The sequence below is a fragment of the Littorina saxatilis genome, linkage group LG2 (assembly GCF_037325665.1).
Source record: "Littorina saxatilis isolate snail1 linkage group LG2, US_GU_Lsax_2.0, whole genome shotgun sequence".
In the NCBI taxonomy this organism is placed as follows: domain Eukaryota; kingdom Metazoa; phylum Mollusca; class Gastropoda; order Littorinimorpha; family Littorinidae; genus Littorina; species Littorina saxatilis.
The window spans coordinates 71541167-71556126 of record NC_090246.1 but is presented as its reverse complement, the minus strand read 5'-3'; the positions used below and the strand labels follow the sequence as shown (position 1 = coordinate 71556126).

The 14960-nt window shown below is 45.1% G+C and overlaps 1 protein-coding gene across 1 annotated transcript in view; it reads right to left on the bottom strand.

The window, feature by feature from the left end:
• Nucleotides 1-68: 68 nt before the first annotated feature.
• LOC138959643 (protein dcd1B-like) overlaps nucleotides 69-14960 on the bottom strand; it is a 33186-nt gene continuing 18294 nt past the window's right edge. The window contains exons 9-14 of the mRNA XM_070331210.1: nucleotides 13454-13548; nucleotides 3504-3614; nucleotides 2955-3069; nucleotides 2175-2302; nucleotides 765-853; nucleotides 69-188 (exon numbers count right to left, since the gene is read on the bottom strand). Of these exons, the coding sequence (XP_070187311.1) occupies nucleotides 122-188; nucleotides 765-853; nucleotides 2175-2302; nucleotides 2955-3069; nucleotides 3504-3614; nucleotides 13454-13548 (605 nt within the window). The 3' untranslated portion in view covers nucleotides 69-121. The remainder of the gene's footprint in view (nucleotides 189-764; nucleotides 854-2174; nucleotides 2303-2954; nucleotides 3070-3503; nucleotides 3615-13453; nucleotides 13549-14960) is intronic.

Here is a 14960-nt window from a genome sequence, read left to right as displayed (position 1 = left end):
ACACACACACACACACACACACACACACACACCACACCACTACACTATACTACACTGCGGTTGACAAGATCTCTTCTTCGCATTTATTGTTTATGTCGGAATCAGCTGCCGGATTGACATTTCAGAAAACAATTGTATTTGGTGGCCTTTCGTTGAATAGTTCAGTCATATTCAGCTGCACATATTGTCTGCAAAGAAATCACAGAGACTGAATATGTTCAGCAAACCCAAGATACATGCATCCAAATGTACCCAAGTACACACACACAAAGATGCACATACGCAACGTACGCATCCGTTTAATCTCTCTCTCTCTCTCTCTCTCTCTCTCTCTCTCTCTCTCTCTCTCTCTCTCTCTCTCTCTCTCTCTCTCTCTCTCTCTCTCTCTCTCTCTCTCTCTCTCTCTCTCTCTCTCTCTCTCTCTCTCTCTCTCTCTCTCTCTCTCTCTCTCTCTCTCTCTCTCTCTCTCTCTCTCTCTCTCTCTCTCTCTCTCTCAAATGTAAGTAAATAACACAACAGGGGGTCATACATTGTTGTTCTATGCTCAACAAGAGAAAGAGAAATATATAACGGAGAAAAAGAGCTTGTACTGAAATATGTGTGTTTATGCATACATGTACGTGTGTACGCCTGTGTGTGTCGGCGCGCCAGCCATCTAAAGTTGTGTATGCATGCATGCATTGGTGCGTGTGTGCACACTGTGCCAACCCGAACATTGATGCACCCTACAACAGAAGGAAAGAGGGGGACAATTAAACACACACCTGTCATAGGCATTGGCTGGCCCGCTCTCATAGCTAGCCCGTGCATTGGATAGCAGAGCCATGTTCTTCGTCAGATCGTAGACGGCCACCTGCCAAAGTAAATTTACCAGAATCTTAAAAATGAAAGTAAATTAACAGAGATTCTAGACAGAAAACTCGGTGAGAAGGCAAGGTAGATGTGGAAAGAGGGGTCTTGGGACGTTGGATGGGAAGCAGTCATGCTTTTGCTGGAAAATTCATTGATTCATGATCACATGTTTCCCATCCATTGAGTTTGTTTGTAATTGAATAGTCAATTTACTATATTGATGTCTGTGTTTCTCTCATATTCAGTTAGCAAGTTACGGAGTGTCCCCACACTACCTCACTTTCTTTGGGTAATACTCACAGACTCCCTGCTTATTTTTAGTACCATCGTAAAATAAAGTTCTCTCTCTCTCTCTCTGTCTCTCTCTCTTCATCTCTACTTCAACCATGGTTCTCTCCGTTCATTTTAGTCTCTCTCTCTCTCTCTCTCTCTCTCTCTCTCTCTCTCTCTCTCTCTCTCTCTCTCCCTCTCTCTCTCTCTCTCTTAATTTTAATTTTTGTTTCCATTTTATATTGGTTACATTTAGCATTTTTCATCTGTACTGAGAGGCATAAATTCCGCAAACTGAACTTTAAAAAATCACAAAAAATCAACTCAGTGGTGAATGTTTTCAATGTTTGAATATTTTATTTATTGGCCATTTTAGTGTTTATAAACCTTCGCTTTATTGATTTTGAATAGAACATCATGAAATGACAATTTTTCAAAAAAAGTGACTGAGTCCAAGCGCAATGATTTCGTAAAACGTTCAGTGTTCATCACGTTCAATGCTTTGGCCAGCTCTAAGCATCCCAATCGCTTGCTGTCTCTCTCCTTCATCAAGTCGTGGCATGATTGTGATATCTGATACAGCCAAACAGCCAGTTGCATTTTATAGGGCCAAACACTATCTTTTTTACGTTATTGTCTCCCTTTCAGCCCATTGTCTTTATTAGCACAGTGAGCTGTGGCTGGATCAGCAATACTGCAAAGCGCACGCTGACAGCGTGAAACATTTGCTCCGACACTCAAGATGTCAACTACAAATTACAGGTTCGTTTGAGAGCAAAATCGTTCAATGCACTATTTGCAGAATGTATGCCTTTCAGTATATCAAATTGTTCCATTGTATTCTTCTTTAGTGGATATTATATGTTTTTTATTTGTTTAAGGACAGGTTGTTAGACAAGGCAATGTGCCTTACACCTTTATCCTTGTAAAATAAAGTTCGTTCGTTCGTTCTCTCTCTCTCTCTCTCTCTCTCTCTCTCTCCCGGCTCCACTATCTCAGTAGTTTCCTCTGTCGTAGTAATATTTGACCACTAGTCGAGTCAAGCCACTGACCAGCAGGTTTCCAGTCTGCACGATGGGCACAACATGTGTGGCGACAAGTTCTGGCGTCAGCTGGCCGTGGTAGGTCTGAAGCTGTCGTGCCAGAACCTGGCTGTAACCCGGACACAGCCAGTCCATACCTGCAGCATATTAATGAGAGTCCAGTCAGTTTCACGTGCTGATTTGGTGGTGTGACAGTATTCTGTCCTGAAGAATCATGCGCTTACAGAGATGGGACTCAGACACTCTGGTTAACTTGATAGGCTTTTTCGCTTTCGGCAGCTGCAATCAGTGAAGCAGGCGATGGATGGGAGAGGGAAATAAAATCACGGTTTCGGATTATTCCAAATTCGACTGAGAGAAAGAGAGAAAAAGGATGAAAGAGAGAGGGGAAGAGAGATTGTGCCGGCGCGTGCACTTCATGTGCATGCCTAAGGGAGAGAACATAAATTGTGTGTGTGTGTGGGCAGTGTGGCTGTGTGCGTTCGTTCATGTGCGTGTCACTTGTGTGTGAAGACAGAGTCATTGTGGCTTGTGTGTGCGTGCGTGTGTGTGTGTGTGCGTTCGTCCATGTGTGTGTGGACAGAGACATTGTGACTTTCGCGAATGTTTCTTCATGTCCCAGATTCCTACATTTAGTTGTGCATGTACTTGCTTGGTTGAAGGCTATATGTGTTATTTTTTCCCCTCTTATTCTTCTAATTCAGTATTTGGTTTGTCTTGAACTCAAGGCGAGCCTTGACCCCATCCCTTTCCTACACCAACACCAGTAACGACGACATTACTACTGACCGTAGTAGACAGTATCATTGATCTTCGGGTGCCAGGTGGCTTCTGGTTTCAGGTCGGAGTCTGTGTAGAAGTTGGCCACAGAGGCTGAATACTGGATTCCACGGAACCTGCGATCCTAGGTCACGGAAAAAAATAAAATAAAAATAAAAACAATCAATCAATGAGTCTTATATCGCGCATATTCCGTGGGTACAGTTCTAGGCGCTCTGCAGTGATGCCGTGTGAGATGAAATTTTATACGGCCAGTAGATTGCAGCCATTTCGGCGCATATTTACCTTTGAACAAGAACAAACAACCTGCCTTTTATCAAACATAGCTATTTCAAAAATAATGTCAGAAATTAAAATGATAAAACGCATTTTTTTTCACAAACATGAAGGCGGTTTCCTTCTTCACACGCACGCAGCACGTGAAACCGCATCACAAAGCATCCTGAAATGCACAACACTGAACAACCGACGACGACAACAACATCAACGATCATTACCATAACAACTACCACCACAACAACCCAAACACTCAAACATTCAATATAGTGAGCAAAGTACCTTGCCATCTCCAACACCCAGAATGAGGTCACACGTGCGGCTCGCGTCGCTGATACGTTTTATGCTGTCGTCTAGCGTGTTGTCAAACTGCAGGATGTCTCGCAGCAAGAACTGGAAAAAAGGCCGTGAAATTAGTGAGACCGAACATCCGTTCACAGGAGACAAAGCCTTGCTTTTGCAGAAGGCCACAGAGATAAATTTAGCGTTGAGATATGACGGCTATACTAGTGCCAAAACCTGGGGTTACCCATTATCACGTGATAATTACTAATTAAATAACATATTCTTACTCCGAATCACATTAGCATTGAGTCACCTGAGATGCTTATCACTGAAAAACGCTTACCCGGCTAAAAATTTTAAAGGGAAGCAACCCCATCACCAAAACGAAAGTGAAAGTAGCTTTGGTAATGGGCCAGCACACTGGGAGTTACCTCCCATACGGGTGTGTGCCACGTCACTTCCTCTAGGAACACGTGCCTATTCTCATACGTCTTTTTCACCTCGGAGAGGACGGTTCACTTTTTGACGCTCTGTGGCTGACCTTGTGTGTTTGAGGACACCCGCCGGCTATGGCAATCCGAATGGTGCAAATGTCCCTTCTAGCTCTTGATGTCTAAATAACGCATTATTTAGCTAAATAACGCGTTATTTAACTATATCATGCATTATTTAGCTAAATAATGCATTGTTTAACTTAAACAATGCATTATTTACAGATACAGAAAAAAGAGAGCACAAAGCACTAAACAATGCATTGTTTAGCATAAATAATAGATTGTGTCTGTAAATAACTCATTATTTATAAATAATTACGCGTTTTCTCTAAACAATATATTATATGTAAATAAAGTGTTATTTAGATAAATAAAATATTATTTAAATAAATAAAATATTATTTAGATAAATAAAATATTATTTGTATAAATAAAATATTGTATGTAAATAAAATATTATTTAGATAAATAAAATATTATTTAGATAAATAAAATATTATTTAGATAAATAAAATATTATTTAGATAAATAATTTATTATTTACTGTTTTTGCCTTGAAATAGTATTATTACGCTAAATAATGCTTTATATAGCTATATAATAGGTTTCCGCTATATAATTCATGATTTGGTAAATAATACATTATATACCGTAAATAAAATATTATTTACCGTAAACAATATTCATTGTTTAGCGCAGTGCATCGAAGCCGATATTTCTCTTGTTGTTTTTTACCACGTGTTTCCGTGGATCCACGAGAGCTCTGTTGATTCTCAAACTGACCAATCAGACAACTAGCATCTGTCTCGGCGTACTAAAGCTACATCCGCTTCGCTTCCGACCATCTTCTTGTCAGGTGGCTAACTTCAACTGATGGTACAACAGCAGCAATTTAGTTCGCAGTCGTTCATTCTCCATGTCCAGATGTAAAAGATGTTCCCCCATAAAACTTTAAAATACGAACCCTTTGCAGTGCCAGTTCCTGGACAACCGCTGTAGTTAGAGTTCTGATCAATTCAGCGGGAACGTTCCCTTGTGCTTGTGTAGCCATCTTGATTACATTTGGATTGGATTGGATTGGAATACGAATACGAATACGAATTCGTATTCGTATTCCAATCCAATCCAATCCAATTGGATTGGATAAGATTTACAGTCCAGTGAGGTTACCCTCATGGAAATTCGGGCTGCTTTCTCCCCGGGGAAAGCGAGCTGCCATACACACGGCGCTACCCATATTTTTTTTTCCTGCATGCGTGTATTCATGTTTCCTGAGACTTAATGCCGTGTGAGATGGATTTTTTTTTTTTACTTTATTCCAAGTCCCACGGGTATTTGATGGACATTTGTATCTATGCCTATACAATTTTGCCAGGAAAGACCCTTTTGTCAATCGTGGGATCTTTAACGTGCACACCCCAATGTAGTGTACACGAAGGGACCTCGGTTTTTCGTCTCATCCGAAAGACTAGCACTTGAACCCACCATCTAGGTTAGGAAAGGGGGGAGAAAATTGCGGCCTGACCCAGGCCTGAACACGCAACCTCTCGCTTCCGAGCGCAAGTGCGTTACCACTCGGCCACCCAGTCCCTTGGCGGAACCGGATGTGGAGTACCGGATACTGGGTTTGCCAAGACAGTGGAGAATCAACAGCGCTCTCTCGGATCCACAGAAACACGTGGAAAAAAACAACAAGAGAAAAAACGGCTTCGCGATGCGCTAAACAATGAATTGTTTACGGTATATAATATTTTATTTACGGTATATAATGTATTATTTACCAAATCATGAATTATATAGCGGAAACCTATTATATAGCTATATAAAGCATTATTTAGCGTAATAATACTATTTCAAGGCAAAAACAGTAAATAATAAATTATTTATCTAAATAATAAATTATTTATCTGAATAATATTTTATTTAGATAAATAATATTTTATTTACATATAATATTTTATTTATTTAATAATATTTTATTTATCTAAATAATATTTTATTTATTTAAATAATATTTTATTTATCTAAATAACACTTTATTTACATATAATATATTGTTTAGAGAAAACGCGTAATTATTTATAAATAATGAGTTATTTACAAACACAATCTCTTATTTATGCTAAACAATGCATTATTTAGTGCTTTGGGCTCTCTTTTTTCTGTATCTGTAAATAATGCATTGTTTAATTTAAACAATGCATTATTTAGCTAAATAATGCATGATATAGCTAAATAAAGCATTGTTTAGCTAAATAACGCGTTATTTAGCTAAATAATGTGTTATTTAGACATCAAGAGCTAAAAGGGACATTTGCACCATTCGGATTGCCATAGCCGGCCACGTTACCCAGCTTTTCTGCTCGCCTTGCCTACAGTTTGGTGAGCTCGTTCCCGTTTGTTGTTGGTTGTTTGCGCTGTTTTCGTTACTGTACGTTGTCCGTTTTTTGCGGACTTGTGTGTCAGTGACTTGCGTGTTTCGCCATTTTGTTGTGTGAGTTAGTTAGCTAGCTCGTATGACTTTGCTCGTAGCTCTGCGTGCCCCTTTCTGTGTTGGGCAAGTGTAGCTATAGTATTTTGTTGACGCGAAAGTGTGTGTGTTTACTGTGTTTTCAGTCGTTTAGACTTATGTTTCAGTAAATTTTTCGCGTTGCCACGTGTTGTTGACTGGCGTGTCAGTGACTTGCGTGTTTCGCCATTTTGTTGTGTGAGTTAGTTTTCTAGCTCTTGTGTCTTTGTTTGTAGCTCTACGTGCCTCTGTTTTTGTGGGGCAAGTTTAGCTATTGTAATTTGTCGACGCGAAAGAGTGTGTGTTTACTGTGTTTTCAGTCGTTTAGACTTACGTGTCAGTAAATGTTTTTCGCGTTGCCACGCGTTGTTGACTTGGTGTCAGTTACTCGTGTGTTTCGCCATTTTGTTGTGTGAGTTAGTTTACTAGCTCGTGTGACTTTGTTTGTAGCTCTACGTGCCTCTGCTTTTGTTGGGCAAGTGTAGCTATCGTAATTTGTTGCCGCGAAAGTGTGTGTTTTTGCTGAGTTTTCAGTCGTTTAGACTTACTTTCAGTAAAATGTTTTCGTGTTGTTTACATGGATTTGACAGCATGTCTGATTCAGACAAGCGCTGTGGCAAGTCGGACCCCAAGGGGAAATTTAAGCCTTAGGCTTCTTCTTAAGCAGTTTTACTTGTACAGACCAAGAACGTAGCACTTTGTTGTCTGTACCTATTTCGGCGCCTAGCGCTGTTACTACTTCTGCTATCTTTTGCGGCGCCTAGCGCTGCTGTTACGTCTGCTCCGGTTCTCTACTACGGAGACTTCGTCCTCGTTGTTAGCACCTGTGCAGGGTGCGTTGGTTCCTTTCTGTTTTAGACACTGGTTCCGGAAATCCGCAGCTTGGTGCAGGCAGAGTTCCAGCGTTCCGTCGCCAGTTGTTTGGCGTTTCCGGCATCTGGCAGTGACGTCCGGGCGTTGGCTTCCGTGTCTTTGCCTTCCATTTCCGGTTTGGAGCAGCGTCCTCCTTCTTCAGCTGCGGCTGGTAAGCAGAGCTGGTCCGATAGCCCTCGTGAGGCGCCTGGACGTTCTCTCTCGGGAGACAGCTCTTTCGCTTCGGGTCACGACCGATACCATGCTGATCTTTCATTTCCGGCGATAACCTACGAGGCCCCGGATTTGATCGAACAGCGGCGGCAGTCGGTTTCGGCTGCCGCATTTCCGGCACTTGCCGGAAGTGATGATCCGTCCGCTCCGGCACGCTACGGCGGTCGCGGCAGGATGGAGTATTCACTGACTTCCGGTCCTTCCGGATCGCGAAGTCAACCAGTGCAGCCTTCGTTTCCGCATTGCGCGGTTCCGTCGGCTACACTACCGGCACTCGCCGGAAGTGATGATCCGTCCACGCAGGCACGCTACGGCGGCTGCGGCAGGATGGAGTATTCACTGACTTCCGGTCCTTCCGGATCACGAAGTCAACCAGTGCAGCCTTCACTTCCGCATTGCGCGGTTCCGACGGCTACACTTCCGGTTTCGGCCGGACACGCTGCTTCCTCTTCTGGTGCTTCCTTCCGGTTACCAGTGAGTGGATTCCAGCGTACGCCTTCCGGCCATTTAGTGCCTAGGCTTGAGCAGGCATCACTCCACTCTGATGGGGGAGTGACGTCAGCTCATCCAGCTCCGGTTTTTGCGGATGGTCGTCCTGCCTACCCTTTACCTTCACAAGGTTCTGGGCTGCAGGATGATGTTCGTGCACAGGCATTTCCGGTTTCCGGTTTGCCAGGGCATGCTTCTGCTTCCGGAACTGGTGTTTTTGGTTTCAGTGCAGCCTTCGCTTCCGCATTGCGTGGTTCTGTCGGCTGCACTACCGGCACTCGCCGGAGGTGATGATCCGTCCACGCAGGCACGCTACGGCGGCTGCGGCAGTATGGAGTTTTCACTGACTTCCGGTCCTTCCGGATCACGAAGTCAACCAGTGCAGCCTTCAATTCCGCATTGCGCGGTTTCGTCGGCTACACTTCCGGTTTCGGCCGGACACGCTGCGTCCTCTTCTGGTGCTTCCTTCCGGTTACCAGTGGGTGGATTCCAGCGTACGCCTTCCGGCCATTTAGTGCCTAGGCTTGAGCAGGCATCACTCCACTCTGATGGGGGAGTGACGTCAGCTCATCCAGCTCCGGTTTTTGCGGATGGTCGTCCTGCCTACCCTTTACCTTCACAAGGTTCTGGGCTGCAGGATGATGTTCGTGCACAGGCATTTCCGGTTTCCGGTTTGCCAGGGCATGCTTCTGCTTCCGGAACTGGTGTTTTTGGTTTCAGTGCAGCCTTCGCTTCCGCATTGCGTGGTTCTGTCGGCTGCACTACCGGCACTCGCCGGAGGTGATGATCCGTCCACGCAGGCACGCTACGGCGGCTGCGGCAGTATGGAGTTTTCACTGACTTCCGGTCCTTCCGGATCACGAAGTCAACCAGTGCAGCCTTCAATTCCGCATTGCGCGGTTTCGTCGGCTACACTTCCGGTTTCGGCCGGACACGCTGCTTCCTCTTCTGGTGCTTCCTTCCGGATATCAGAGGGTGGATTCCATCGTACGCCTTCCGGCCATTTAGTGCCTAGGCTTGAGCAGGCATCACTCCACTCGGATGGGGGAGTGACGTCAGCTCATCCAGCTCCGGTTTTTTACGGATGGTCGTCCTGCCTACCCTTACCTTCACAAGGTTCTGGGTTGCAGGATGATGTTCGTGCACAGGCATTCCGGTTTCCGGTTTGCCAGGGCATGCTTCTGCTTCCGGAACTGGTGGATTTGGTCATGGTTCCATGTGTGACTATTCTGATGCTCCATCAGTGGTCAACGAGGAGTCTCGGGGTGTGTTTCCGTCGAAGCTCAAGTCTGTTCTTGACATCGCGGCGGAAGTAGCGTCTCGTTTTTTCCCCGAAGGGGTGGTGGCTGCGGACTCTTCCGCTCCGTTCGTTCCTTCGGCCATGGCGGACTTCCGGCCGGCACAGGAAGAGGTTTCTTCCTTCCGGTTCGCCGAGTCTCCGTCAGTGGCTTACCAACTTTCGCATTCGCTGGTTCGTCCAGCACATGCGGGGAGTGGTATTCGGCCAGTGCCTGTTCCGTTACTGCTTCCTTTTGGTCCAGTTCCGGAATCAGCTCAGCAGTGGGTGGCGTCGGCTTCTCAAGCCTCTTCCTTTGTGCCTACGGGCAATAGGAAGCTTAGCTTGCCCACTCAGAGCCAGAGCTGGCTGGTGTCTTTTGCACTCCCTAGGGCTACCCTTCCGGTTCCCCGGGAATTGCTGCCTCTTCTGGCTAAACCGATCAGGCATGATCCGGTTCTGCCGGTTTCTGAGGCTTCCCTCCTCTCTGCTGAGGAGGTTGGACGTTGGCAGATCGAACTGTCCTCCGTTGCGAAGACTCTTGTTCGGACTCTGTTTCGGGCATTGATCGATTCGCTGGTTCCTTTCACTCTCAGTGAGGAACAAAATGCGGACGATGTCTCTGCGCTTTTTACCGCCTTGGCCAAGGTCAAGGAGGAACAATTGCGTCTTTCCTACCTACAGTACACCCAAGCGGTCCTCTGTAGGAGGGATCTCTTCCTCTCGCAGTCCCAGTTCACGGAGCTGGCTACTAGGGAGACCTTGAGAGTCTCCCCGGTCTCAGAGGAATCTCACTTCTGTTCTCTGGCAATGGATGCCAGACAGAAGGGGATTCAGTCGAACAAGGACAGTCAGTTCCTCGACTTCACTCTGCAGGGGGTGAAACAGTCTAAGCCTTCTAAGCAAAGCAGGCTCAGACATTGTCGAACCTCAAGCCAGCTCAGAAGCGGCAGGCGTGCCGCTCGTGGCAGGAAGAAGAGGACGGCATCGGGGAGGGGGTGTGGCGGCTCTGGGAGTAAGCCACACCTCCAATGAAGCGCTCCCGATCTCACCCCCCTCCCGCCTTCCACCTTGGTGATGGCGGGAGGCCCCTCCCGTGCGCTTTCTCGTTGGATGTCGGTAGTAGACAGCCAATGGATTGTGGGAGTGGTGAGATCGGGCTTCCGCCTGCTCTGGCGGGAGGTAAAGGCGCCTCTTACCCGAGTGCTACCGCGGTTCAAGCCCCTCTTCTCGCAGGAAGCATGTTCCGTCTTGCAGTCGGAAATTGCCTCCCTGGAGCAGAAGGGCGCGGTGGAGAGAGTTCGGGTCCATAGCTCCCTGGGATTTAAGGGCGTCTTTTCGCCTTTCCCAAAGCGTCAGGAGGACGGCGTCCCGTGTTGGATTTATCTCTCCTCAACACTTTCTTGAGTGAGATAAAAGTCAAGATGGAGACGCCAGCCTCTGTCCGAGACTCTCTCCGCCCAGGAGACTGGGTGACCTCGATCGATCTCACGGACGCATACTTTCTTTCTTATGCATCCGGCTGACCGGAAATGGCTTTGTTTCTGGTGGGGAGATCAGATCTACCAGTTTCGCGCACTCCCTTTCGGGATGTCCCTCGCACCATGGATTTTCACCATGGTGGTGAGACAGGTCTGTGCACTGGTGAGGTCCTGGGGTATCCGCCTGCGGGCTTATCTGGACGACTGGCTCATCATGAACCAGTCCCAGAGCGGCTGTTCGCAAGATACCCTGATGGTTCTTCGAGAATCCAACTTGTTGGGGTTCTCGATCAACCGGGCAAAGTCGGAGCTGACCCCGTCACAGACATTCACTTATCTGGGGATGTCTTTCGACACGGTCGCGTGGACTGTCCAGCCTTCTTAGAGAAGGGTGGACAAGCTCCAAGCTCAGATTCGCTCCACTTTGCCTCTCCTGATGGCTTCCATCCGTCTGGACTTGGTGGCTCGCTCGCTTAGAGCATCCACCTCGTCAGTTTATGCTTCCCACCGGAAGGCATGGACTGCCTGGTGTTCAGCTACAGGGGTGAGTTCGGTGGCTCCGCGTTCTATTCAGGTCGCCAACCGCCTCTCTTTCATGTCTTCGCAGGGCGCTTCAGGCTCCTCGTTGAGGGTCCGGCGCTTCGCTATCTCGGCGACTCTTTAGCAGATCGGTCGGTCTGTTCGAGTCGGGGGCGTTATAGCTGCAGTCATTAAAGGGGCTGCTTTTAAGGAAGCTAAAGCTCGTTTGCCCGCTCCCAAGTGGGACTTGTTTTTAATCCTGGAATTCCTACGTTCTGCGGATTTTGAGCCTTTGAGCGAGGCCATTCTGTTCAATGTCACTCGCAAAGCGCTGGTTCTTCTTTTGTTGGCAACGGCCCGACGGGGTAGCGAGGTCCATGCCCTGTCGGGTCAGCCTGGAGATATCTCCCTTTAGTCGGACGGTTCCGCATCTTTGCGTTTCCGGCCCGATTTCCTGGCCAAGAATCAGTCTCCGGGGCAGGCCTCTCCGCTGGTTAGAGTCAAGGCTCTGATCAGCGCGTTGGCCCCGGATGACCTTGATTCGGTCAATTGCCCTGTGAGGGCTCTTCGTCTGTACTTAGCCCGGACTCAGCCGTTTCGGTCTAGTTCTCAGAAGTTGCTGTTTATCTCGCCCTTTTCTAGGCGCGAGTAAGATTTGTCGAAGGTATCGTTGGCCCGGTGGGCTTCCTCGCTCATTAAGCAAGCTTATGAGTGGAGTCGCACAAAGAGGGGGGGGGTCATGCCCTCCTTGCCACTTGACTCGGCCCGAGCCCATGAAATGAGTGCGTGGGCATCCTCTCTGGCAGTACTGCGCTCCAGATGTCTAGAGGAGGTGCTGACAATTGCGTTTTGGCGTTCTGAAGATGTTTTCATGAACTTTTATCTTCGGAACGTCTCGGCTCTTCGACAGGATGGCTCCAGGGGCCTTCCAGCCCTCATAGCAGCAGGTCAGTTCCTGTCCAGAACTTGATGGTGAGTTTTGATTCATTTCTAGCCCACCGCCTTGTTGATGTTATCTGCTAATGTGATTCGGAGTAAGAATATGTTATTTAATGGAAAATTTCCTAGATAAATTTTCATTTAATTAATATACTTACCCGAATCACATACTGTATTCCCTCCCACCTGCCCCGCGTATGGTTTTAAGATTTTTAAAGTCGTATGAGAATAGGCACGTGTTCCTAGAGGACGTGACGTGGCACACACCCGTATGGGAGGTAACTCCCAGTGTGCTGGCCCATTACCAAAGCTACTTTCACTTTCGTTTTGGTGATGGGGTTGCTTCCCTTTAAAATTTTTAGCCGGGTAAGCGTTTTTCAGTGATAAGCATCTCAGGTGACTCAATGCTAATGTGATTCGGGTAAGTATATTAATTAAATGAAAATTTATCTAGGAAATTTTCCATTAACGCTGTCAGTTACTGTTTTCACCTGTTAGTTACTCATTTTCATGGGAAAATGACTAATTTTTAGTTTTGGCACTAGCAATCCGTCAGGAAGTGAGCCAAAACTAAAAATGAGTAATTAACAGGTGAAAGTTAGTCATTATTCCGGGAAAAATTTTCCCGGTAAAATTAGTAATAAACACGTAAAAATGGTAATTATCAAGGGGATAATTACAATTATGAGGTTTTGGCACTAGTAAGCCGTCATATTGAGAGCGACACTGTATGTATTACAGGCACGAGAAAACAGAGCTACATCTGTCGCGCCCTCGATGTTGGCCTTAAATTGACTAACACACTATTCAGCTATGTTCTGAATTAAACAGAAGAAAGGCCATAAAATAAGTGAATGTTTCAGTCAGACTTGACTAACATATATATGCTATTCAGGGTTACGTTCTGAATGAAAATCAGACACTGAGAGGCGAGGCATGTGGAAATCAGAACGGTTTGTTGTAATATAACATCTAGCCAAACATTAATATATTCCTTTTCCCTACTCGATGATTATGTTCAAAATGTCTCGTTTCACTACGCAGGACGGACAGTGTTTTTCTCATATTTTGCCGTTTTGAAACATTTTTTCTCTCAGAATATCTTACTATCTCTCTGACTAGACCCAAATGAGGTAAGCAATATCTGCACTCACCGTGAACGGTACTCCGAATCTGGACTCCTTGCCAAAAGTTTCATCAGGAAAGGACACTCCAATTTCTGAGATTGCCATCTGGCGTGAGTTCATCCCTGCACGTACGTCAAACGGGCATTACTATCTACAAATAAATAATGAATCACTTAATTATCTCTTTAATGATTAGATTTTTTCTCGATCTAAGGGGTCCGCAGTGGAGGAGAAGCAATGGGCATCCACAGAACAACTTTAACAACCACTAACTTCATCATCTCCACCAAAACCAACGTCTGAGGCCTCATCCCTGGAACGCAGACGGAAAAGAAACTTGTTCTCATCTTGTTATTTTTAGTCCGACAAACCAGACCAAATAAAAAGTAAGTTCTGCTGACTAATTTATAAATGCAGTCTACTCATTCGCCGAGGTTAATTTGTAAACCTGCTAAGACTTACAGTGATTGTTTTAGCAAATTTGTCCGAGGGTATGGGTGAGGTAACCTTTAACGTTTAACTATTCTCACGATCCACACAATTCAACAAGAGAGGAGTTCGGTGTTGCACATTTTATTTACTAAAATTATCAAATGAAAAGAGGTATTTGGTTTACTCACAAAAAAATGCAAAATTGTTATCTTTAAACCAAGATCAAAAGCTACACAACCAGAGTTCAAACCAGATTAACAACTCGATAGAAATCCAAATTGTTGACCAATAAAGATCAACGTTACCCCTGATTTAGGAATAAAACATTTGTAAATCACGAGCATGAAAATCTGGCACCACTGATGAAAAGTTTGGTTCTTCAAGAGGCAGAATTAGGACAATGCTCACGGAACCGAAAGGTGCTAAAATATCTGTTAACTACCTAAAAATAAAACTGCTAAAATATTATTAAAATAAACAAATAACATTCAAATACTTCAAATAATCTTTTATCACTAACTCCTTTCTAAATTACCACACACAAAAAAACTATCCTGAGATTTCAAAAACGCTGATACCAATGTTTGTTTCTGCAATCTAGACAAAATCAAGATTTTTCTGTTAACAATATTCAAGCCCACAATTTCAGATTTGTCTACCTTGCAAACAGAAATTAACATCACTATATATATTCACTTTTAATCATATAAAAATACAGAAAAATAGTTTACCAAACTTCCATCACTTTTCTGGAATAATCAAAGGGAAGTAATCCTGACATTACATTTGTTAAGAACAAGCACAGTTCCTTCCCTTACACTAGTGGGTCAAAAAGTAATGTGTAAAATTTATTACTTTCACAGGTATACGAGAAGATGACCATGCTTAGTTTGATGTGCACGAGGTATGATCGATTATATAGCAAAACTTTCATTTCTTGTCGTTCCGGTGTATATGTTACAGTGGGTCACCATGCAAATGTACCAGTGTGACACAGACAAGACTCGCAACGGAATTTGGGGCGGGACGTAATTAAATGCATATATATACAGTATGTTCAAGTTGGAATATTCTCTGATCCCATGTAAAAGACTGGGTGTCG